This window comes from Lathyrus oleraceus, chromosome 2 (assembly GCF_024323335.1).
Source record: "Lathyrus oleraceus cultivar Zhongwan6 chromosome 2, CAAS_Psat_ZW6_1.0, whole genome shotgun sequence".
Lineage (NCBI taxonomy): Eukaryota > Viridiplantae > Streptophyta > Magnoliopsida > Fabales > Fabaceae > Lathyrus > Lathyrus oleraceus.
This window is the reverse complement of record NC_066580.1, coordinates 482,616,592-482,641,836: the sequence shown is the minus strand read 5'-3', so window position 1 is coordinate 482,641,836 and position 25,245 is coordinate 482,616,592. Positions and strand designations below refer to the sequence as shown.

The 25,245-nt window shown below is 34.5% G+C and overlaps 1 protein-coding gene across 1 annotated transcript; it reads right to left on the bottom strand.

Moving 5' to 3' along the window:
- Nucleotides 1–16,042: 16,042 nt before the first annotated feature.
- On the bottom strand, nucleotides 16,043–18,216 carry LOC127120692 (PGR5-like protein 1A, chloroplastic). The gene is made up of 9 exons (XM_051051209.1): nucleotides 17,797–18,216; nucleotides 17,598–17,694; nucleotides 17,420–17,520; nucleotides 17,279–17,335; nucleotides 17,066–17,142; nucleotides 16,800–16,851; nucleotides 16,567–16,677; nucleotides 16,380–16,477; nucleotides 16,043–16,292 (listed from the first exon to the last, which is right to left on the bottom strand). The coding sequence occupies exons 1-9, from the start codon at nucleotides 18,091–18,093 to the stop codon at nucleotides 16,229–16,231; spliced, it is 954 nt and encodes a 317-aa protein (XP_050907166.1). The 5' UTR covers nucleotides 18,094–18,216; the 3' UTR covers nucleotides 16,043–16,228.
- Between the last annotated feature and the right edge of the window lie 7,029 nt (nucleotides 18,217–25,245).

Here is a 25,245-nt window from a genome sequence, read left to right as displayed (position 1 = left end):
GTTTTGGGTTAACATGCAAAAGGAGGTTTAAAGAAACACAAAGGTGGAAGGTGAGGGATGTAAAACTTCTTAGATGTTCACCTCTTGAAATCGTATGTAGATGATTCAAGTGATTCCTTTGGAATAGGCAATGAGCAATAACAAATAAGCAAAACAAATGGATACCGGACGCCAATAAATGGACTTACACCAATCTCACAAACAAAGGTGGATACCGGATACCAATCAATGGATTTACACCAATCTCCTAAAACAAAAGGATATCAGATGCCAATAAATGGACTTATACCAATCTCCTAAAACAAACATGGATATCATATGCCAATCAATGGACTTACACTAATCTCGCAGAACAAAAATGGATACCGGATGCCAATCAATGGACTTATACCAATCTCCTAAAACAACAAACATAGATACCAGATGCCAATCAATGGACTTATACTAGTCTCCCAAAAACAAAAATGGATACCGGATGCCAATCAATGGACTTATACCAATCTCCTAAAACAACACAAACATAGATACCAGATGCCAATCAATGGACTTATACTAGTCTCCCACCATATCATAGGAACAACTGCCAAGTAATGGACTTATGCTTGTCTCCTCCATGGACAAAGTAAAATGCTACAAAGCAAAGTTTATGAAATGATATACAAATGATGATGATAAATGCACAAAGGCATACTCAAGCAAATATGCACAGATGAGTCAAGTAAGCAAACACACAAGTCAATTAGCACACACTATATACAATCAATTAGGCTCAAACAAGGTTAGACTTTACAGTCAACTGGAATGGGGTAATATGAGCTCTTAACCCTAACATTGAGAGTTAGGGTGAAGCAGATGAAATGGAGATGAGGGGTGTGCCTCATAGCTCTTATCCCTGGCCTGGGAGAGCTTTGAATAATAGAAAGTGTGGGAGTTCAGAAAGTTGGAACTCTTCTCCACAGGTGATTGACTCTATAAGATCTTGGGTTAATATCCACAATGCATCAACATGTTATGTGAGCAAGGGGATGACACACTGAATAGTAGGAGATGGATTACACATCTCTTTTATCTACCAATTGCCTCATAAGAGGACTTTTCCTGCTTGGCACAAAAGATAAACAATCACAAGCATTGCCTCTTAAGGAGGACTTCAGACAGGTGCCTACCAATAACAGTAGGTCTTCCAGACTACATGAAGAAGAGAGGTTATACCTAAGTGGTTAAGCAACCAAGCAAAAGCAAGTTCAAAGTGAACTTAAAGCAACTAATGTACCTGTGGAAACATCAAACAAATCAGTACAACTATACAGACAAACAACCAATCAGTTAATATCAGACAAACAGACAAGGTTCACAATGTGCAAGCCAAAAGTCAAACTCAAATGAGTCAACATCAACCTACAAAACACACAAAGATTAGTAATCAAAGGCAAACATCAATGCTCAAATGATGGAGCATCAACAACTATGGAACTTGGATGGTCAACCTGAAACCAAAGCTCAAATGTGAGAGGCAAACCACTAGGTCAAAGCCTAGGGTCAAAGATGGAGAAAAAAATCAAAAACAGAAGCTGAAAATTAACATGAATCAACTTCAAACACATCTTAAAACAATCCAAAAGGTCTCACATCAATATCACATACCAAAAGCATTTCATGATCAATTGAAGTTCAAGACAATTTTAAAGCCCAAATGTGACCAACCAGAATGAAAAATATCAATTAAAAAAGACATGATTCAAATAATTCCAAGAAAATTCATGCTCATTCACAACATCCATAACATGCATCACACAAAAAATCAGGGCAATTGGAGATCATTTGGCAAGGCAAACACATCACATAAGTTGGACAAGCAAAAGTGTGACACAAATTGCCACACCAACTTCACATGATCACAAAACAGAAATGATAAATGGTAAAAATACCAAATCAACACCAAAATGTCAAGCAAAGAGTCTAGTTTCATCATGCAAATTTTTAGATTCATTGGATAAAAGACTAGCATTTCACAAATGATATAGCAAGGCAAGGTATAAAATGCATACATGTTCAAATGCCCTAGCACAAAATGAAATCCAGCCAAGCACAATTTATGGAAAAATGATCAAAAAATACTAAACAAGATAAGGAATGCAATGCAAAAAACCACATAATTTTTGGAGCAATTTTCAATTATATATGAATTTTTAAGGATGATGAAAAATTAAAAAATGATGTGAAGCATGTACATGGCATAATGAAGAAAAATGAATGAAGGAAATAAACATTGTTGCAGCCAAGAATCGAAGTAGGAGTCAATTTGAAATGAGAGAAACGCGCCACAGCCAAAACGACTGCATTTTGGATCCAAACCCTAGCCTGGCGCGCATTCCATAATCCGCAGGAAACTCTATGAACTGGCAAATAAATCCGCAGGAATTCTGGAAATCAGCATGAACATGCATGAAGAACACGATGAAGATCATGAAGATCTTTATCCACTTTTTTCCAGATTTTCAAAAAAAGTTCCAGAAATTAACCAAAAGCATACCATTTGATTCATCATGCAATGCACATTCACAATCCATAATCATTTCAACATAAAACACCAAAACAAACACTGATCGAAGACATTAAGAATCATGCATGAAACTTCAAACAGTCATATCTCCCTCAATTTTGCACGAAATCTCATGGTTCAAAGCTCAGAACACTCAGCATAAAAAGATCTATCATAACATCATAACCTAATTGAGAATTAAGAGCATCGATTCTATTACCTCTTGAAGAGAAGAAGTGGAATTCGATGGATTCAAGGCTTTGTAATGCTCAACAGTCCTTCTATGATGCTAGTACAGGTGTTTGTAGGAGAAAACTCAGCTCAATTGTGCACGATTTCATCAAAACTTGAAATCACCATTGTTGCTTCAAGCTTGATGAATGCTTCACTCTTTCACTGTTGGCCTCGATTCCACGTGTAATCCTGCTCAAAAACACCTCAGCAACAAGAATTAAGCAAGAAGAATGGATTGAATGTGAAGAAATTTCAAGAAAAAAGTGAGAGAAATTTTTTGGAGTTTTAGATCTAGATCTGAAATTGTGATTGTTGTTATGAAAAACAGTTAGGGTTTGGCTTTTATACCTCTCCCTAATCATGTTTAATTAAGCTTAAACCAAGTGCAAATGAATTTGATTAAGTTTCAAGGTGTTTTGGCAAATTTGGTTTTTCACCTTTATGCATGAAAATCATGAATGAACAGTACACGAATTTTATTTATTTTCACCTAAAATGCATTTTTAAAATCATTGGTGAAGGCAAAAATGTTTAAATAATGCACCAATTTTGAATATTGAAATTTCCCTCCAAAAATTCAAGAATTTGCAAATGATTATGTGATGACAATTTGTGCAATGCAATGCATGTTTTGGAAACTAGAGGTTAAAATGAGAATTTAGCAAAAAGAACCACTTGAATTGGAGTTTTGGTTGAGAAGTTATGCCCATTTGAATCTTCAAGTACACTTTGCCATGTTTTGATCATATCTTCTTAACCACACATGAGAAATTGATGATCTTGGACTTTTTGGAAATGGGAGAGAAAGATCTACAACTTTCATGTTCAACAAAATTTCATTTGAAGCTTTCTTGATAATGTATTTTGAAGTTGAAGTTGGGTTAAAACCTTTCCATTTTTGGCAAGTTTGAATTATAGGTCACTTTCTATTTTTGGAAAGTTTTGACCTGACTTTATTTTCTTCAATGTTGATGTTTGAAATGTCAAATGAGACATGTTTGAACATGAATGAAGTATTTCTAATCACTTCCCACCTCCAAATCCAATAGTTGACTTGGCAGTTGACTTTCTAGGTCTCCAGTTGACCTGACAATGTTCTGATGAAATTCAAACCTCTACCACTTGGGATTTTGATTCAAAATGATATCATGGTTCATATGAACTCTTGTGAATGATTGTGGTGTCCAAATTCTCAAGAATGGCCACCATCTATTGCTCAATGAATGCCTTTGACTGTTTTGACTGTTGATTGCTTCATTTGCAAGACCAAGGTTAGATGACATATTTTTGTACTTTTGGTTAGTGGTAAAAGGAAAAGCAATGATATACAAATGCAAACATGCTTGGTGATCAAGAACCACTCTCAAAAAGATAACCCAACCACAGGGAAGGAAGCAAGGTGCACAATGATCTTTGAGGCAATGTGATGATATGATATGATGCCATGAGGGATCTTAGGGACAAAATTGGGGTCTTACAGTAACGTTTATGCATTAGTTATTGTTGATGATTTCTCTAGATATACTTGGACATTGTTTTTAGTGCAGAAAAGTGATGCCTTCAAAGCATTCAAGAAGTATGCCAAGCAAATTCAAAACGAGAAGTCTCTTTCAATTATCTCCATTAGAAGCGATCATGGTGGAGAATTCCAAAATGCCTCATTCGAAGAATTTTGTGAAGAACATGGAATCTCACACAACTTCTCCGCACCAAGAACTCCACAACAAAATGGTGTCGTGGAAAGGAAGAATAGGTCATCAATAGAACTTGCAAGGACAATGCTAAGTGATTCAAATCTTCCTAAGTATTTTTGGGCGGATGCGGTGAGCACGACATGTTTTGTAAGTAACCGTGTTAATATTCGGCCTATTCTCAAGAAAACCCCTTATGAACTTTTCAAAGGGAGAAAACCAAATATTTCTTTCTTTCATATTTTCGGGTGTAAGTGCTTTGTCCTCAACAACGACAAAGACAACCTTGGTTATCATTTTTGTGAATGAATGCTTATTATGTTTGTGAATGTATGACTATTTTTTTATCAAGTCTTTCCCCAACCTTTTTGCTAATGACAAAGGGGAAGAAGAATTTCTTGTTGTTTTTGTTTCTCTAACATTTTGTAGGAAAGATACACATTTCGAAAGCTTTGCCCATATTCCAAAAGAAAGGGGGAGCACTTGCATAGGGGGAGATATCCTTGGATTAGAGAAACAAGTTTAGAATCAACTTTCAAGTAGTGAGTTGTCATCATCAAAAAGGGGGAGATTGTGAAGTCATGACTTCTTGATGATTTTGATGATTACAACATCTCTCAATAATTCTCATGTGAAAAGATAAAAAAGCTGTCAAAGACTTGAAGTGAATTGAAGTGGAGTAAAGATTCAAGTGAAGTATATCATTTCAAAGGATCAAGTATCATCATTGGTATATCTAAAACTTTCACTAATATGATATACAAGTGTTGAAATATTTATTCCATGATATCTTGGTTCATATAGAAAATTAGGATGTATTGCATTTCATTTTTCACATTCTGCCAAATTCTATTTTTCAAAACTGGGCTTCAGTAACCGGTTACCCACCGAGCAGTAACCGGTTACCACTTTTGTTTTTCAAATATTTTTTGGACGTTGGAAACAAGTAACCGGTTACCCACAAAGCAGTAACCGGTTACCACTGACGAATTTTGGAAGATTGGTGCATTTCTTCATTCAAATGTTTTCTTTGCATTCCTTTGAATCATGGAATCCTTTCATTCATCATACTCTTTCAAAAAGGCGTTTGTAGCAATATATAAACATCATTACTCATTTTTTTATGACCACCTCCTTTCTTGCAAACACTTTCAATTAATCATTCTTATAAAAATTCAGATTTTTATCAAGTGTTCAAAAACTTTCTTAAAAAAGTATTCTTTGCATTAAACCTTCATATACCTTGCTAAGAATACATATCATTTGGTTTGAACACTTGTATACTACATTGAGTGATTGATATCCAAAGGGGAAGATTAATCCAAGTGATTAATATATTCAAGATTCATCATCAACTTTTTAATTAAGTTCAGATTTTTGTATCATACCTTGTTGTCCAGGATTGTTGGAAACAAGTGAAGTGTTGAAGAGGATTGTTCTTCATACACTTGATTACCTATAGGTTAAATAGTAAGCATCACCATTGGTGTGAGTAGGCTGTACAATAATTCTAACTATAGTGAAATCTCTTTCGAGTCGAAAGGGGAGTGGAGTACCTTCGGAGTGTGAAGGGAACCACTATAGTTTACGGTGTCCTTTTACTTTCCGCAATTTATTTTTCAGCACTTAAACGAAAAATAACCAAGAACCGGAACACAAGGTCGAAGAAATTTTTACCACCTAATTCACCCCCCCTCTTAGGCGCATTTACAACTTACAGGGTCAAGAGGTTGAAGACCGACAATGGTTTTGAATTTTACAATGAGGCCTTCAACAACTATTGTGTTGCTTATGGTATCACAAGACACATAAGTATTGAAGGTACTCACCAACAAAATGGTTTAGCTAAAAGGTTTAATCGAACCATTTTGGAAAGGGTCAGATGCATGCTGGTTAGTGCTGGATTGAAAAAGGTGTTCTGGGCCGAGGCTATTACGACTACAACATACCTGTTAAATATGTGTCCTTCATCTGCTTTGGAGATAAAGACACCTGAAGCAGTATGGTCGAACCATCCACCTAATCTCGACAAACTTAGAGTATTTGGATGCTTAACATATGCTCACATTAGGCAAGACAAAGTCGAACCTAGAGCTCTGAGATGTATATCCAAGAAGAAGTCAAAGCTTATAGGTTATGGTGCTTAGAGCCAGGTCACGAGAGGTGTATAACAAGTCGAGATGTAGTTTTCAATGAAGTATAAATGACGTTCAAGAAAACTGACGGTGTTGGTTGAAGTACCAAGATCTCTGAAGAAGAGCTGGAACAGGAAGAGATTCCTGTTGAGGTGGAGCATGTTGATGCTGAATTGCATAATCAAAGAAGAAGTAGAAGTTGATGTCAAAACCGAGGAGACTGATAATGACTACTTGCTGGCAAGAGATAGGTCGAGAAGAGTCATCAAGCCACCTTAAAGACTTGGTTATGTTGATCTTATAACATTCACCTTAATCTCCACAAGTGATGTCCTTGATGAAGAACCTAGAGATTACAAGGAAATTGTGAGGATTCGAAACAAGACTGAATTGCTGAAAGCCATGGAAGATGACATGAAATTGCTTCATGATAAACAACACTTAGGAGCTAATCGAGAAACTTGCAAGGGCCATGTTAGTCAAATGTAAGTGGATCTTCAAGGTTAAGGAAGGAATCAAAGGAGTGATGTCGAAGAGATTTAAGACAAGGTTGGTTGCTAGGGGGTTCACTCAGAAAGAAGGCGTCGACTTCAATGATGTGTTCTCACCTGTTGTAAAGCATAAATCCATTCAAATGCTGATTTTTATGGTGGTGAAGTTCAACCAAGAACTTAGTCTGATGGATATGAAAATTTCCTTCCTGTATGGTGATCTAGATGAAACAATTCCGATGGGGCAATCAGAAGGGTATGCAGAAAAGGGAAATGAAGATTATATGTGCAAGCTGAATAGGTCATTATATGGCCTGAACAATCTCCTCGACAATGGAATAGAAGATTCGACAAGTTCATATCACACATAGGTTTCACTAGGATCCAGTTTGACCACTCTGTTTACTTCAGATTTCAACCTAGAAATTCACTTGTTATTTTGTTGCTTTATGTGGATGACATCCTTATAGAAAGCAACAATGTCGATGATGTTACGAACGTAAAGGTTGAACTCGATAAGGAGTTCGACATGAAGGATCTGGGAGCCTCCTCCAGGATTCTTGGGATTGACATCCGGAGAGATAAAAAACATTCAAGATTATGCTTATCTCAAGAAACATACCTGAGGAAGATTCTCGACAAGTTTGGTATGTCGAATTCAAAGCTTGTGGTAACACCGACTAATTCTCAATTTAAGTTGAGTTCGACTTAGTCATAATACTGAAGTCGAAAGAGCCTATATGAATAAAATTCCATATGCTAGTATAGTAGATTCTTTGATGTATGTTATGATCTGTACGAGGGCAGACATAACATACGGAGTGAGCCTTGTAAGAAGATATATGACCAATTATGGAAAGAAACACTGATAAACATTAAAGTGGATTCTAAGGTACATAAATGGATCTCTAAACAGAGTACTTATTTATGGTGGAACCTGTAGTGATGATAGCAAATTCGAAATCGAAGAGTTTGTCGACTCTGATTATGCAAGATGTATGGATTCCAGAAAATCTATTTTTGGATATGTGTTCACTATGTTTGACACAACAATTAGTTGGAAAACAACACTTCAAAAGGTTGTTGCCTTATCAACCACTGAAACAAAATATATTTCCCTCATTGAAGTTGTGAAAGAAGCATTGTGGCTTGAAGGTTTTGCTAAGGAGCTGAAACTTCAAGGTCAAGTTATCACTGTTAAATGTGATAGTCAAAGTTCAATACACCCGTCAAAGAATTCAGCCTATCATGAGCGAATCAAACACGTCGATGTGAGGTTGTATTTCGTCAGAGAGATAATCGAGCATGGAGAAGTCCAAGTACTGAAGGTTTCGAATGATGACGATATTGCTGATATGATCACCAAGACATTGTCAAGCTGCAACTTTTTCACTGTATACAGTTGATAAAGCTATATGAAGAAAGATAGTTTGTTCCCTTGATGTTTGTAGAGTTTGTTCAAAGATGAAGATTTATAAGAATTTGGATCAAACTCTATCTCGACAGGGATAACTTAAGAGTTCGACAAGTAAGAAAATAATGAATCATGCTACGAACATTCAAAATAAGGTGATAAAAGGGAATCAAATCATGAGTGATACAAGTAAATTTTTCATTCTTTTAGCTCCACCATAAACCCGCATTCTATTTTAAATACAATTGTTGCCATGCTGATTTGTGTAGAACCCATAGTTTGTAAAAATTAAGAAGTTTTTGAAGGTGTGTAAAGTGCAAAAACTCAAAATGCTCATATTAGGATGATACAACATGGAGAGAGTAAGGATTGAATTGTGACTGACGAGCCAACACAAGAACTTGATTTTTTTTTGGAGGTAGAGCTTCCAAATCCAATAGACTATGAAAAAAGGGGAATTAATATGATGGTTAATGGTAACATCTTTGCTTTTGAGAAGCCGATGGTAACCATTTTTTGTAATGTAGTTCCCAATATAACCGAATCAAACAAAAGTATCTTTCATGTGACTGTTGAAGTATATACTCTTGTTGTTGACTTCTGTAAAAAACCATCAAAAGGTAGTTGAGTGGGAAATAGGTTAAGGTTGGCCATCTGAATGATAAAACCTCTCTTTCATCGTTAGAGAAAAATCATGGATATAAACATAAGTGGCAACATTATCAAGGGGTAAAGGGAGGTCTAATGGATGAACTGAAGGATGATGAATCAAAACCAATCTTTCATTCGAAACCGTATTTTAGCTCATTTTTAACTTTAACTATGAAGTTGCAGGTGAGGGAACCTGTGTGACAAATTGAGAGAGAATATTGACTATTGTTAGTATTTTAGTTACTTTTCTAGTTTAATAAATTCAACAAAGTGAGAAAGAAGGTTGTCAGATTCTCTTGTTTAATTTAGATCATTATTATGTTGATGCTTTTATCACTTTCTAGAACTCTCCAACAAGTGACATTGAAATTCTGATTTTGGCTTAGTGATGAGTGATAGTGGGATTTCGATGATTGATCAATATGTCGATAGTGTTATTATTGGCAATGTAATGAAGAGGAATATGTTGTTGATAATAATAATTGTGCAAGTATATGATGTAACCCGATTGATATGAATTATTTATCTAATGTTTTAAGACTTTGGATGATGATATAATCTTTCAATCTTTTATTGGTTATGGATCATTGGGACGCTGTTGCTTTATGTGTTTCTCCGAAATCTTTGACAAAAATTCCTAATTTTTAGTGCTAGATAAAATTGAATTAAAGACTTTAATATTATATCTTACTATTTTCTTTTTCTTATATTTCAGTGTTATAAGCTACAGTATAAGTTAGTTATTAGCTTTAAAAATATTAAAAGTCCGAGCATGTTAGATATAATTGCCATGCTAGCGCAACGTCTGAAAAAGATTAGAGTCAAATGTTAGCGATCTATCTCTCATCATGGGAGAATTATTTCTTCTAAAAAAGAAGAGAAGTATATCCTCGTAAAAGACACAATAATATATATATATATATATATATATATATATATATATATATATATATATATATATATATATATATATATATATATATAAGGGATATAATATTCTTTAGATTTTTAGAAATCTTGAGGATCAACAACAAATATAAGACGGTAAATCGAAAAAATAAAAGCACAAAAGAACACCGATATTTTTAACGTGAAAAACCCCTTAATATGAGAGTAAAAACCATAAGTCGTAAATACCAAAGAAATAGCTCTATTATAATCAATTAAGGATACAAGAGAGTCTTAAAGTGATTCACAAACTAGTGTTAACAACCGCAAATCACAAAACAAATTAGCTTACAAATAAAAATAAAAAAGCAGAAAAATTTCTCAAATCTGCAGCTTCAGTGCGAAGCCAATAACTCTCACCTCAGACGTTATTTTGAAATTCTGGACGGTTAAAAGTTAGATATATGTGTTAAAAACATGCCCTCTAAATTTGAGCTCTATCCAACGGTTAACAAATCAGGGATCATTGGTTTAGTGAGACTGGTTGTAGAAAAACGGAAATGAGTTTCTCATCTTTTCTCTCTTTTGAATCCTTATTTCTCTCTCTCTCTCTCTCTCTCTCTCTCTCTCTCTCTCTCTCTCAATCCTAAATTGATCCCTTTCACTTAAATAAGTGAGACAAATAAGCTAATCATATTTGAGCCTTTATCCACATAGGAAGGGAGTCCAAACCCAACAAATCCCTCCTCACAACTATGTGGAGGAAATCGCCAAACCGACGATATCACAACAAGCTTCAAAATTTTCTCTTGGTAATACTTTAGTCATCATATCAAAACCATTATCATCTGTATGAACTTTATCCAACTCCAACAATTTAGCATCTAAAACATCATGTATCCAATGATATTTCACATCAATGTGTTTGAACCTATTATGAAAAGTCGGATTCTTACAAAGATGAATAGTTCTTTGACCATCAATAAATAGAACATATTTGTCTTGAACAAAACTAAGCTCCTGCAAAAATTTCTTCAACCATAATAACTCTTTACTTGCTTCGGTAATTGCAATGAACTCAGCCTATGTAGTAGACAATGCTACACAATTTTGCAATCTGGACTACCAAGCCACAACTCCCCATACAAATTTAATCATGTAGCCTGAAGTGAAATTTCTGGAATCAATGTCTCCAGCCATATCAGAGTCAGAATATCCCACTAGAGTAGGCTTATCTTCTCTAAAATAAAGTCTCGCAAAAGTAGTACCGTGGAGATACCTTAAAATCCATTTTACAACATTCCAATGCTCTCTACCTGGATTTTGACAAAAATCTATTGATTGTACCAACAACATGTACTATATCTAGTCTTGCACACACCATTGCACACATCGAACTACCCATAACAAAAGCATAAGGAACACGTTTCATATCAAACACTTCATATTCACTTGAAGAACTTTGATTAGAACTCAACTTGAAATGAGCAGTGAGAGGGTGCTTACCGCCTTAGAACTTTCCATTTTGAATCTTTGCAGCACTCTTTAAATATAATGTTCTAGTGATATCCAAAGTTTCTTCTTTTTTCTGTCCTCCCATATCTTTCATGTTAAATGACTCTCCTAGTTGCTTCTTTAATCTGTTAATGTTAGAAATGATTTACCCTACAATAAGCATATCATAAACATATAACAACAGGATAATAAAGTCATCGTTAGAAAATTTTCTAACAAAGGTGCACTGATCTAAAGTAGTCTTCTAGTATCCTTGACCACACATAACAGGCTCAAACTTCTTGTACCACTGCCTTGGAGCTTGCTTCAGCTCATATAAACTCTTTCTCAATCTACACACATGATCTTCTTTAGCTTTAACTTGAAAACCACTGGGTTGGTTCATGTAGATCTCTTCCTCCAAATCACCATGAAGGAAAGTCGTTTTCACATCCATTTCCTCAACCTCTAAATTAAGAGTAGCAGTCAAAATCAACATAGTTCTAATTTATGACATCTTTACAACAAGTGAGAAAATATCATTAAAATCAACACCATTTCTTTGACAGAAACCTTTCACCACTAATCTGGTTTTATATCTTGGAGACTTAAAGTTACTTTCATGTTTAACTCTATAAATCCATCTATTTTCCAAATCTCTTTTGCCTTTAGGAAGCTTCACTAAATCATAAGTGTGATTATGATGCAATGATTTCATCTCATCATGCATTTCATCCATCCATTTTTGATTTTTATCACTTTTCATGGGCTCTTGAGAACACTCGGGTTCACCCTCATCAGTCAAGATCACATACTCATCAGAATTATACCTTATAGAAGATTGTCTCTGCCTGTTAGATCTCCTAAGTTGAACTTGAGGTGATTCTAGAGCTTCACCAAGATTCTCATCCTGTGACATATCACTCTCCCCTTCACCATCATTAGTTGGAATATTTACCCCATCTTTAAGTTGTTGATCATCAATATAATCATATGGCTCACCATTATGATCATCACCACCAATATCATCCAGATTATGATTAGGTAATCAAACTGGACTAACATTTGACAAACTGATATCTTTATTGGGTGTATCCCTCTCTACCTTAACAATGTCTTCAATAGTTTGGTCTTCCATAAACACCCCATTGCAGATTCGAATAAGCTTCTTCCCTACAGGGTCATATAACCTGTAACCAAACTCATCTTTCCCATAACCGATGAAGATACATTGTTTTAACTTTGCATCCAACTTGGATCTTTCATCCGTTGAAATATGCACAAAAGCCTTACAACCAAAGACTCTCAGATGATCATACTTGATATTCTTTCAAAACCAAATTTTGTCTGGAACTTCACTGTTCAAAGCAACAGTATGAGTGAGATTAAGAATATGCACTCCCGTGTAAAGTGCCTTGCCCCAATAATGATTAGAAAACTTAGCTTCAAAGAGCATACACCTTACTCTCTCAATTAGTTTTCGATTCATCCTCTCTGATAAACCATTCAATTGAGGAGTTTTATGAGGAGTCTTTTCATATGCAATACCATGCTGCTTGCAATATGAATTAAATGGTCCACAATACTCTCCACCATTGTCTGAACGAATATATTTCAGCTTCTCGCCTATCTTCCTCTCAACTAAAGCATGTAATTCTTTAAACTTTTCCAACACTTGGTATTTTTTCTTCAAGGCATAGACCCATAGTTTCCTGGATCAATCATCAATAAAGGTAACAAAATAAAATGCACCACTAAAGGTTTTTACCTTTAATGAACCACAAACATCAAAATGTACCAATTGAAACAACTTTGACTTCCTTGAGGGAGGATGTCTCTTGAAAGATACTCTAGTTTTTTTACCAGCCAAACAATGAGAACGCTTCTCCAAATCTACAGTCTTTTATCCCGGAAGAACATCCTTTTTGGCCAAAACAGCAAGCCCCTTTTCACTAATATGACTAAGTCTTCGGTGCCACAAAGATGCTTCCATGTCGATAGCATTCACATTGTCCCTAGCAATAAAAGGTTTTGTCTAATACAGTTTAGAAAGCTTTTCCCCTCTAGCCACAACCAAGTTACCTTATTTGAGTTTCCACTTTCCAGAACCAAAGTTATTATCATAACCACAATCATCTAGCATATGCACAAAGATCAAATTAAAGTGGACATTTGGAGCATGTTTAAAACTTCTAAACAACAATTGCATTCGCATGTTAGTTTGCAAGCAAACATCGCCAACACCAATTACCTTAGATACACCATCATTATCCATCTTCAACATTCTAAAATCACCAGAATTATAAGATGTGAAGAATTCATTTTTTGGTGTAACATGCAATGTAGAATCATTGCCAACTATCCATATGCTCTCGTCTGATACAAGATTAATAAACTCATGATCACAAAAAATAACAAGATCATCACTAGTAGTAGTAGTAACACGACCATCATCATGATCTTCATGGTCTCTTTGTTTATACTTACCATTCTTGCATTTGTTATCACTTTTTCACTGATAACAATACTTATGTACATGTCTTGGTTTGTGACAATAATGACACTCCAGATTCTTTTATCGTGGCTTGGACTTGCTTCTGATATTCTCTCTACCATCATTCAGTTTCTTTTTATGACTCCCCCCTTAGTTTTAGTGACAAGTACCTCGGGTTGAGATGAAGAACCCCGTACCTTCCTTCTCATCTCCTCATTAAGAACCCTTAGTCATTTCCAAATAAACAACACCTCTAGGAGCAAAAACTTATGATAAAAACTCGAAACGTCTTCCAAGACTCTAGTAAAGATAACAATAGAAATAGTCCCAAAAGTTCATCATCAAATTTGATATTCATTCCTGACATCTGATCAAGGAGCTCTTGAAATTCATTTAGGTGATCTGAAATAGAAGTTTCCTCCTTATACTTTAAACTTATAAAGCTATTCAACAAGAACAACTTATTATTCCCTGACTTAGAGGCATACAATGACTCTACCTTCTCCCACAAAGTTTTTGCATGTGTCTCATTAGCAATATGATTATAAACATTAGTTTCTATATATTGTCGAATAAAACCACATACCTGTTGATGTTCGAACTCCCATTCTTCATCAGACACAATATCTGACTTTACAGAAGAAAAAAATCGGTAAATGCAATTTCTTCATAAATAGTAAGTCTTTCATCTTGCCCTTACATAAATGGTAATTAGAACCATTCAACAATACCATCTTCATCTTTGTATTTGACTCCATCATTCAAACAAGTAAAATAACCCTTAACCAAGAGCTCTGATGCCACTTTGATGGGAAATTAAGACACAATAATAGATCAATACACAACAGATATAAAATTCCTCAGACTTGTAGGAACCTTGAGGATCAACAACAAATATAAGACGACAAATCGAACAAATAAAGGCACAAAAGAACACCGATATTTTTAACGTGGAAATCCCCTAATATGAGAGTAAAAATCACGATTCGTCCAGACCAAAGAAATAACTCCACTATAATTAATTAAGGGTACAAGAGAGTCTTAAAGTGTTTCACCAACTAGTGCTAACAACCACAAATCACAAAGCAAACTAACTTACAAATAAGAATAAAAAAGCTGAAAAATTTCTCAAATCTGCAACTTCAATGAGTAGCAGATAACTCTCACCTCAGACGTTGTTTTGAAATTATGAACGGTCAAAAGTTAGATACATGTGTTACAAACCTGCCCTCCAAATTTGAGTTCGATCAGACGAGTAGCGAATTGGGGATCGTCGATTTAGTGAGATTGATTGCAGAAAAACAAGAATGAGTTTCTCTCATCTTTTCTCTCTTTTGAATCCTTATTTTCTCTTTATCTCTCTCAACCTTAAATTATTCCTCTCCACTTAAATAAGTGAGATAATGTACTAATTATATTTAGGTATTTCTTCATATAGGAAGATAATCTCAACCGAAAACTTAGTAGAATTTTCGTATGTCAATGGCAAATTATAGGCTATTACTAACGGATTTGTATATGATTTTTTTTAAGTTTAATTTATAAAATGAAATTATATTCGTGACCGAAGAACTTTCTATTAAATGGAAGTTTGCACCATAGGTATTGAGTTTGATTTTTGACGTGTACAAGTTCTTTAACTCGTTTAACTTCGAGGTTTTACCATTAGAATATGATAATTCTTTTGAATAATGATAATTGGTGTAGATATTTGAAATAAATGTATCAATTCCATTCGAGGCGAAGATTAATTATTGGCATTGGTTCAAATTAAATCATCACATTACCTAGTATTGCAAAGGAAAAGGGAAGTGAAAATTCTATACATAAATTTTAGTTATTTATTACAAGATGCATGAAACACAAACACTTATACTTGAACGTTTTTAAAATATCCATATATAAAAGCCAATCTAAGTTTTGTTGAACTTGCCTCCTTAATTAGTGATGAACAATTAGCATACCATCATAATATATAATTTCAATACATGAAAATAAGAGAAAAATATATACCAACTATGTTAATTAATTAAAAAAGTCAATAATTGGAGTTAAGGATCCTCATAACCCATCTCTCCCAATGAAAAATTCTTTGTATGCTATACAAATATCACATAATCATACATATCAAACCAATGGTGTTCATGGCCTTTAGCCAGAGGAAGACTCTCATAATTTCTTGACTTGACTCACCCTAGCTTCCTTCTGCCAATGTTATCAATCTTGTAGTTGAATCATATACCATCACAGTCGCACAACTGAGTCATAAATTTGGAATGTTAAATTAATGTCTATCATAAACTAATGAAATCACTTAATACTGCAAAAAATAGTTTTATACTTACTTCTCACATTTGACTTTGTTGGTTGAATCACCACTTGAAATTGACAATATAGTCCCAAAGAATGAGGTGTTTTCAGTACCACAATTAGGACATGGACCCTTTAATTAAAAAAAACAACTATCTTAGTTCATGTAATGTTCAATTCAATAAAATCCAACATTGACACATTATTATCAAAACTATATACCTTCAAAATCAAGAAATCTTTTATGATTGCATTTGTAATTGACTGTGCTAACCACAGAATGAAAGGAACTGCAGCAAACCAAGTCAAGATGAAACTGAAAGGCTCTGGAATCTGCACTTAGCATTTCACAAAACCTATTACAATCATTAATTATATGAAACTATTGAATCTGAATAACTAATTAGAAATTAGAGATGCTAGAACAAGGAAAATGACGAGATATGTATATATACCGCTATCAGATAGTTGATCTCAAATCCAGTTACATCATCAAGAAAGAAGAACCTGATATTATAAAGAAAAGAATTAAAAAGAAGCAAAAATAAACCATGACAGAAAAATCGTCCAAAATGTTCTTCCACTCATGGATCGTGTGCTTCAGTGTCATACAGATTATGAAACATTGACACAGACTCGAACATCAGACATGATAATGACATGTTAACACCGATGGTAATTTTTGCTAATGTAATCGATTAAAAGAATGAAAGTTACTTACAATCCTAATGCAAGCACAGTTGCTGGAACTTTCAGTAACAATGCCTTGAAATAATCAACAGTAAGGTCACTATAAACCTATATATAAAAGACTATTAATTAGTAACAAATAAACACACAGCATATTTCAAAACATACATGAATCATATCATGAAATCCTATAGAAAATTATTCGCGGATTCTAACTTTAACCAAGTTTATTCGAACATGATACCTTTTTACTACGGAGACTGCACCGAGGACCTTCGGCCACAATTTCACTCCCTTCCATCTGAGAAAAGGAATCCATATAGAATCATTATCTCATATATAAGAAAAGTCACTATTTTGTATAAGTTTCATGAAAATTGAAAACCTTTAGCTTGAGTTTTAATTCATCAAACTCTTTATCAGTCAAGATTGGATTTCCAGACACATAAGCAATAGATGCTTCCAGAAATTTCTGCTCAGAAGAACCTGCACAGGTAACCAATATTGAAGATGAAAACTAAAAGAAGAAAAGATTGAAATTGAACAGAATTTGAAATACATACTTAGCATTACAACACTGCTTCCTTCCCACATGAGTTCTTCTTTGAGATTATCGAATTCTTCATTCGACATAGTAGCCTTTCCCTCATAGTAGAATGCCTATTCAATATAATTGCCAAGTAGATTAATGAAAGTTTCTCACAAGTTTATAACAGAAGATATAATAATGAGAGGAAATAGTTGAAAGGAATATATATATACTTGAAGTGCTTGAAGAAATTCTTGTTCAAGTTCACCGATTGATTTCTTTTCTTTTTGGTCTATGCTACAATACTGTAAGATTTTACTGTCAACAACAGCATCTTCCTGTTGATCGGAGGTGGCTTTGGGGGGAAACTGGAATAGGCGGCGGCGAAGGCAAGAGTGGCGGGCGGCGTTGAACTGAATAGGATGATGGAGTGTAGAAGCAGAAGTGGATGATGATAAGGAAGAGAATGCTGGAGAGGCAGTGAATGGACGTGGAGATGTTAATGTGAAGGATAATAATTTGGTAGCCATGATGAAGATGATGATTAATTAATAAAGAATGGAGGGTATTATTATTTTAGTGTATTTGAGGGAAACAAAAGAGAGTTGAACGATAAGGTAACGGCTAATGTGTGGAGGGAGTTGGGGGCATTTTCACTAATAATATCAATGTCGTGATCAAAATCCTAGGTAGTAAGTAAGGTCCTTTCTTGGCTGTACTCTGTTTTCAAAATCCTATTTCATATTAATGTTTTAAGTTAAGTAATTTCATATATGTTTAATAAGATTCACCATAAATTTTACACATTCTATGCTCTTTTCGTTCATCAAGAGGTCAATATATACATTATAAAATGTTAAATGTCGGATTCATACATTAAAAAGTTTATGGATTCTTTTTATTTCTAATATAAAAGGAGGTGGTGTTTCTTCACTTTGAAACAAGTCGGATTTCAATCATCATTTTTTTCATTCTCACCCTTCGGTTTCTCTTTTATTTTCTTTTATTAAAAGTTGTATTATTGTTTTTGAGAGTGAAAAACACTTGTGAGATTTTAGTTGCACTTTAAGAGTGCGATTATTTTGAAGTGTTTCTCTTATTTGATTGTTGAGGTTATCTTGATAAAACTTATGTTTTGTTTCCGAGATTCATTCAGTTAAAATCTCATTCTTGATTCGTGAGTTTAACTTGTTAAAAACTCCATTTGATTTGAGGGATCATCATGTTAAAATCTCTCCGTCAATTGTAAGAAGCTTTTTAGACATAAATTGGTAAAAACTCAAAAATATTATTTTAGTGGAACTCTCAAGAATAATTTCTTGAGGAGATGAGAAGACCAAGAGATCGACTGCACCTCTATGAGTCCTGGTGCAATGTCTCTTAACTATCTCTTTATTTTCCTTTATTATTTCTATTTCCGCTTCTTATCTATGCTCTCTTAGAGTACTAACACAAATTGTTGTCTTATGTATTAAACTTTTAAATTAATTAGGAATTTTGAATATTACAATTCACCCCCACCAAACTCTTGTGCGTGAAGCCACTTGTTCAACAAGTGACATCAGAGCCTACATTCTGTTAAAGACTAATCGTCCGATAAGTGTCAAACTTACATAAAATATGAAATCACTTATTAACTTATTTTACAAATAATCAGTACAAAAACCCTAAACTTATACTAACTAAAAATAGGTAAAAAAGACTATAAAACATCAATTCAGGACGCAAAGACCAAGACAGACAAAATCTTGAAAAACAAAGCTCGATAAGCCATGAGAAAAGATGCGCTAAGCAAGCTCAGGAGGCCAGATGACACTTCCAGACTAAAGTACTTCATGATGAAGGAAGGGTATGTGCACTAAGCGCAAAGGTGACATGCCTAGTAAAGCAAGACGGGTAGGGTCACCTTGGACTACAATAGGATAAAAATAGAGGAAACCTAAAGGAGGAAGAAATACTCAAGTGATAGTGCATATAAACTTTCGAGCTCAGCTTCGTGGGATTATCCGTAAACTACTATGAGTAAGCATATCTAAAAATATTTTTGTTGGGATTAGATGTAGTCATTATATTTATGTATTATATAGGTCATTATATTATATGTAAGTCTACTCAAGCATTAATATTGATGACTCTTCAATCTTAATATATATATATATATATATATATATATATATATATATATATATATATATATATATATATATATATATATATATATATATATATATATATATATGGATATATATATATATATATATATATATATATATATATATATATATATATATATATATATATATATATATATATATATATATATATTAGATTTGCCACCTAAAAATCATTTTCATTGTGTGACCTGACATTCGAAAGGTGTTTGTCATTACTAGATCCAAGATAATCATCTATTAGATACTAATGCCTAAACATAGGGTTAGGTTCAATATTTGTACTAACTATAATGGGATCGGTGTGAAGTCTTGCTGCTGTATAACTGTTGGAATGTAATGATTTTTATTGATTAATATACCAATATATCAACTATTAGGTAATGATCTCAAGGCATTGAGACCGATAAAAGATATGAATGGGAGCAACAAGTGGCAATGTTAATAGTTGATTAGAGTACCATATTACTGACCTATGTTTATACATGATAAATACATAATGATGAAATCTATCCTTAGCAAGCTTTCTTATTGTTAACACTGAAATCTCCGTTTTACTTTTTGTAATACCTTGTATAATATATATCATGAATAATATCATATAGGTGTTAATTCTTGGTACTGACCCAATATAAGGGCCTAATGGCATTATTATATACACATGTCCAACTAAATACATCAATGACACATGTTATACAATAAAACCTAAAAATAAAATCTAAGAACTATGTACAATATCTTCTTTGTACGGGACTCCACAACGGAAGATGACAATAATCAACATCCCTTGAAACATCAATGCACAACTCCTTTTGCATATATAACCTACAAACAACGCCTGAAAAACAACAACAATATTGGGGTGAGATAATAATCTCAATGACTTCTCCTATCATATGGGTCCACTCGGCTCTATAGGATTTTCTAATCGAATCATAACTCAAATCTTCTTGTCTCGTTACTTGCATATCATTCACACAAGATAACTAAGACTTAAGTGTCTAAGGGATATTCACAATGTATGGAAACATGTCACTGAGTTCTCACAACTCAAACAATCACTATTCGGATTCACAAAACATCAATCTCCAAATGGACCTACGTCTAAGCCAGGCTCGGTTCATGCATGCACGTATCACTCGACTTTCACGGTGGATATCAAGCCCTCTATGAGACTCAGACTTAGTTCAAACGACTGTCACCCGTATGAGACTCTAACCCACTTAGGGTATCTTTCACCGTATATGACTCTAACCCACTTAGGTGTCCACCTTTCCCCCATGTCCTCCATGGTTGGGACTCAAACTCAATTGAGGCATGAATCATTGGTTCCACATCTCCACTTACCATTTTACCTAAGCCTTTGAAGTGGCATGTGCACAATCACATCCAAATACATGATTAGGTCTCAACAACAAAATAAGACTTTTGGAGCAAGGCTCCTCACCAGATAGGACTTTTGAAACAAATGTTCCTCACCAAATACCAACTCAATTCTCATGGTATTCGTTAAATAATAGGTGTTCATATCCACCCATTCACATATAATTCCACATGTTCCATACAAATCATATTGATTAGTTTATCAGGCGAATACTTGTCCATGATACACACCTAGGTACCGTTGCGACCAAGCATCACTGTATATCCATTTCTATAACCTATATTATCTTTCTAAGTTATTAATCAAGTTATTCTCATAGGTTTCCTCACTCATCTTTATAAGGTTTTTAATCATGTTATTTCACAATCAAACATCCAACAAATTCATAGCATACACATTATCATAACAAAATTTCATACATGAAACACACATAGTAGCATAACGTGTCTCAATAAACCCTAGGTAAATCTATCTCACAACTCACTCATCATTATCTTAGGTTATTCAAGTTGTTATGCACAACCAAGTCAAACATAATCAGACATAAATGGTTCACTTAAGACATATAATCATTACCATCCTCTACGAAACATCCTTGGTTAGTTCGTGATCTCTTATTACCATGTAATATCCCATTGGAATATCTTTCTAAAGCTTCAAGTATCATATCAATCAGATTCACGATTCTTAAATTATGGCAGAAACAAGAACCATGTATTCAATCAATAAAACAACAACTCATAATATATATCATCATTATCCTATCCATAATTGGAATATAATCATGTTTTTAGTTCACTATCTAATATGGAACTCAAAGATATTTCCAACGCCTTCGACCGCGTCCAAAACCGATTTGCGAAACTCATTTTATTGTGAAAACAATTGAACCAATCGATTGCTCACAAGGACCAATCGATTATATGAACCTTCTATTCAAATTTTCACTATCTGCATTGGACTAAACATTTAAGCATTGTATCCAATTGATTTTCATCATCAAAAATTCAACTTTTCTTCACCGTAACATGAACCAATCGATTGGTTCTACAACGTTTCTGCAACCAATCGATTGTTACCTACATAATCTCCAAAAATATCTCTTATAAACTCATCCTTTTCCATCTTTAATCACTCTACATCATGCTAAGACATGTACCAACATAAGTTCATATAAATCAACAACATAATCCACACAACTATAACATCAATTCATATAAGCAACATGAAAGATCATAAACAACATATAACAACAAGAATACATACAATACTATCCATTTTCTTCATGATTCAAGACAACAACACCAAGCCCTAGTCTTCTATTTCATGAGAATCTTACTCTAGATATGAAACTAACTAGAACTCTCCTTAGATAGATGAAGATGATGAGATGATTAGGTGGTGACGATGAAGAAGATGAGATGATTATGTGGTGATGATGAAGAAGATGATGAAATGATGGTAGTGAGCTATATGGGTCTTCTTCTTCCTTCTTCCCCTTTTCTCTTCTTTCTCCTTTCTCCTCTCTTCTTTTCTGTTTTCCTTTTCTATCTTTTCTCTTCTTACTAATACTCTACCAATCTCTTTCTCTCTTATCTACTTTTTTTTCTTCATTCCTATCCACTTCTTCTTTCTTTATTTCTCCACCATACAAATATATAACATATAATTAATATATATTATAATATTAAGTAGTAATACAAAATATCTCAATTGATATTTTGTCTTCTAGTACTAATTAGGGGTGGCAAATAGGTATGACCGCCCCGTTTAGGCCCGCAAAAAATGGGGTGGGGTAGGGCGGTCATATTTAAGGATGTGAGCCTAAAACTTAGGCCTGTCCCATAAAAAAGTGAGGGAGGGGCGGGGAAAGTCCGCGGGCACTGCACTCTTTAATCCTAAAAATGCAAAATTTCATGTAAATGTCCATGCCTGCAAAATCCCGCGAAGAAAACGGGGCGAGGTGGGGCGGACATATTAGAGGGTGAAGGCCTAAATCCTTGGCCCGCCCCGCACTAAAGTGCGGGAAAAACGGGCTTGCCCAATGGGCCGAACCCGTTTTGCCATGTAAACTCTTGACTTTACTTCAGTTCAATCCTCTGACATGCTCAATCCTCCTACTTATCTTCACTTGCAATTCCTTCTTTCATGAACTATCTAAACTTCATGGTCTTACCCATACCTCTATTTCAAATCCTTGATTTACTTCTTACCCTTTTCCCACTTAACTCATCTAATACGTCGCTTTGAACTCCTCGATCATGGTCCTTCCTAGAGTCTCCAACTTATCCTTCTAACAGTGAGTTAATCAAAACCATAACCACGACATCATATTATGATTGAATAGTCAATACTCATTGAATCTCCATAAGAAAAACTTATGGATTCCTTGACTACCCATAATATTGACTACTCTTCTCGTATTACTCCAACAAGACAACATGCTTGGCATGATATTATCTTACTTCATTCCTATAAGTAGTTATCTCTCCGATCTTGCATTAACTTTCTTGAACTCTTCCACTCATCGCCTTCCATTGCACTACTTTGATTCAAACAATGTGGAACACCTGGGATTCCTAGGAATTATTGGTTAGCTAATAGTCTACATAGAAAATCTCACTTATTCTCCAGTGCGCCCACCACCTAAAACGGTACTAGGACCTTACCAACATCCATTAGTAAAATGACTTTCTTGCTGTCACACAAAAGTTTAGAATAAGATCAACACCCTCTAGTAGATAGATATGCAGGAGTCACACAACTACATCCATAAAAGGGTACAACATTCAGATTTATCATGTGCTCGAAGCAACTTATTCAACTTAGTTTGAAAATATCTAGTTCTGGTTACTATATTCCATATCAAGTCCTCTTATAGGGTTTTGATTCGTTCAAGGTTTCTGCTAATACATGATCTTGACAAATAACAAAATAACACCAACTTTAAGTCATTAATGAGACACCACTTCCAAGGAACCTTAAGCAATCTAAAAGGTAATTTGTGAGTTTCAATACTACTCACAAAGTCACACATCTAGAGATAACATTGCACTTCCTATCCAAAGTCATTTATCTCAAACTTCCTACTCAATCTCTCACAATCTTAGCTAGTGTTCTTGTTCATATACAATCCGAGTTACTTACTTAACTTCAGAAATGTCTGTAGAGTCTATGGTTTCCTGCAGAAAGACCCATATACCCCTCACAGGTAGATTCTAGTCTTCAAGAAGTTAGTTCCTAAAAGGTTCCTAGAGTCATCGACCCAAAATGAAAATACCCTAATGTGGCGAATTCTCGCAAGATAAAAGTACTTCTAAGTGAATCTAGTATGGGTGTGGTTCTCGTGACAACCCAACGCACGAAACACAGGTGAACACGACTATCCACGAGTCTATCCTGTGTATGTACTTAGCTCGGGTATAGAGTTTCTCTCATGTAGCATAACCCCAACCCAACAGAGAGTATAACAGATAATATCCAGTATAAACAATATTTAAAGCGATAAAGAATGAAATAAATAAAGAGTAAATCATAAAGGTAAACACACAAATAAATGGAGAAGCAATCAAAACTAGGCCCAACTCCTTTTAGCGACTATGAATCATTCCAAGTAGCAGAATTTGCGATTGGATTTTACGGTCAACAACAACATCTTCCGGTTGATTGTAGGTGGCTTTGGGGGAAAGTTCTAATAGGTGACGGCGAAGGCAAGACTGGCGGCCCGTGTTGAACTGAATAGGATGATGAAGTGTAGAAGTGGATGATGATAAGGAAGAGAATGATGGAGAGGCAGTGAATGGAGGTGGAGATGTTAATGTGAAGGATAATAATTTGCTAGCCATGGTGATGATGATAAAGTAATAAAGAATGTATTGTATTTTGGTGATGAATGAAGGGTACTATTATTTAGTTTATTTGAGGGTGAAGATTGTTTGGAGGGAAACAAAAGAGAGTTGAACGATAAGGTAACGACTAATGTGTGGAGGGAGTTGGGGGCATTTTCTTCTTCTCTTACTTTCACTAATAATATCAATGTCGTGATCAAAATCCTAGGTAGTAGGTCCTTTCTTGGTTGTACACTGTTTTCAAAATCCTATTTCATATTACTAATGTTTTAAGTAAGT

Bases quoted from the DNA above. Each gene is read 5' to 3' on its own strand.
- LOC127120692 (XM_051051209.1), bottom strand. From the start codon at position 18,093: ATGGCTACCAAATTATTATCCTTCACATTAACATCTCCACGTCCATTC. The intron at 17,521-17,597 runs GTATGTATTTCA...TTACCTGTGCAG, and splicing joins AAGCAGTGTTGTAATGCTAA to GTTCTTCTGAGCAGAAATTT. The intron at 16,478-16,566 runs GTATATAGTTTT...TTTTAATTAAAG, and splicing joins AAGATTTCTTGATTTTGAAG to GGTCCATGTCCTAATTGTGG.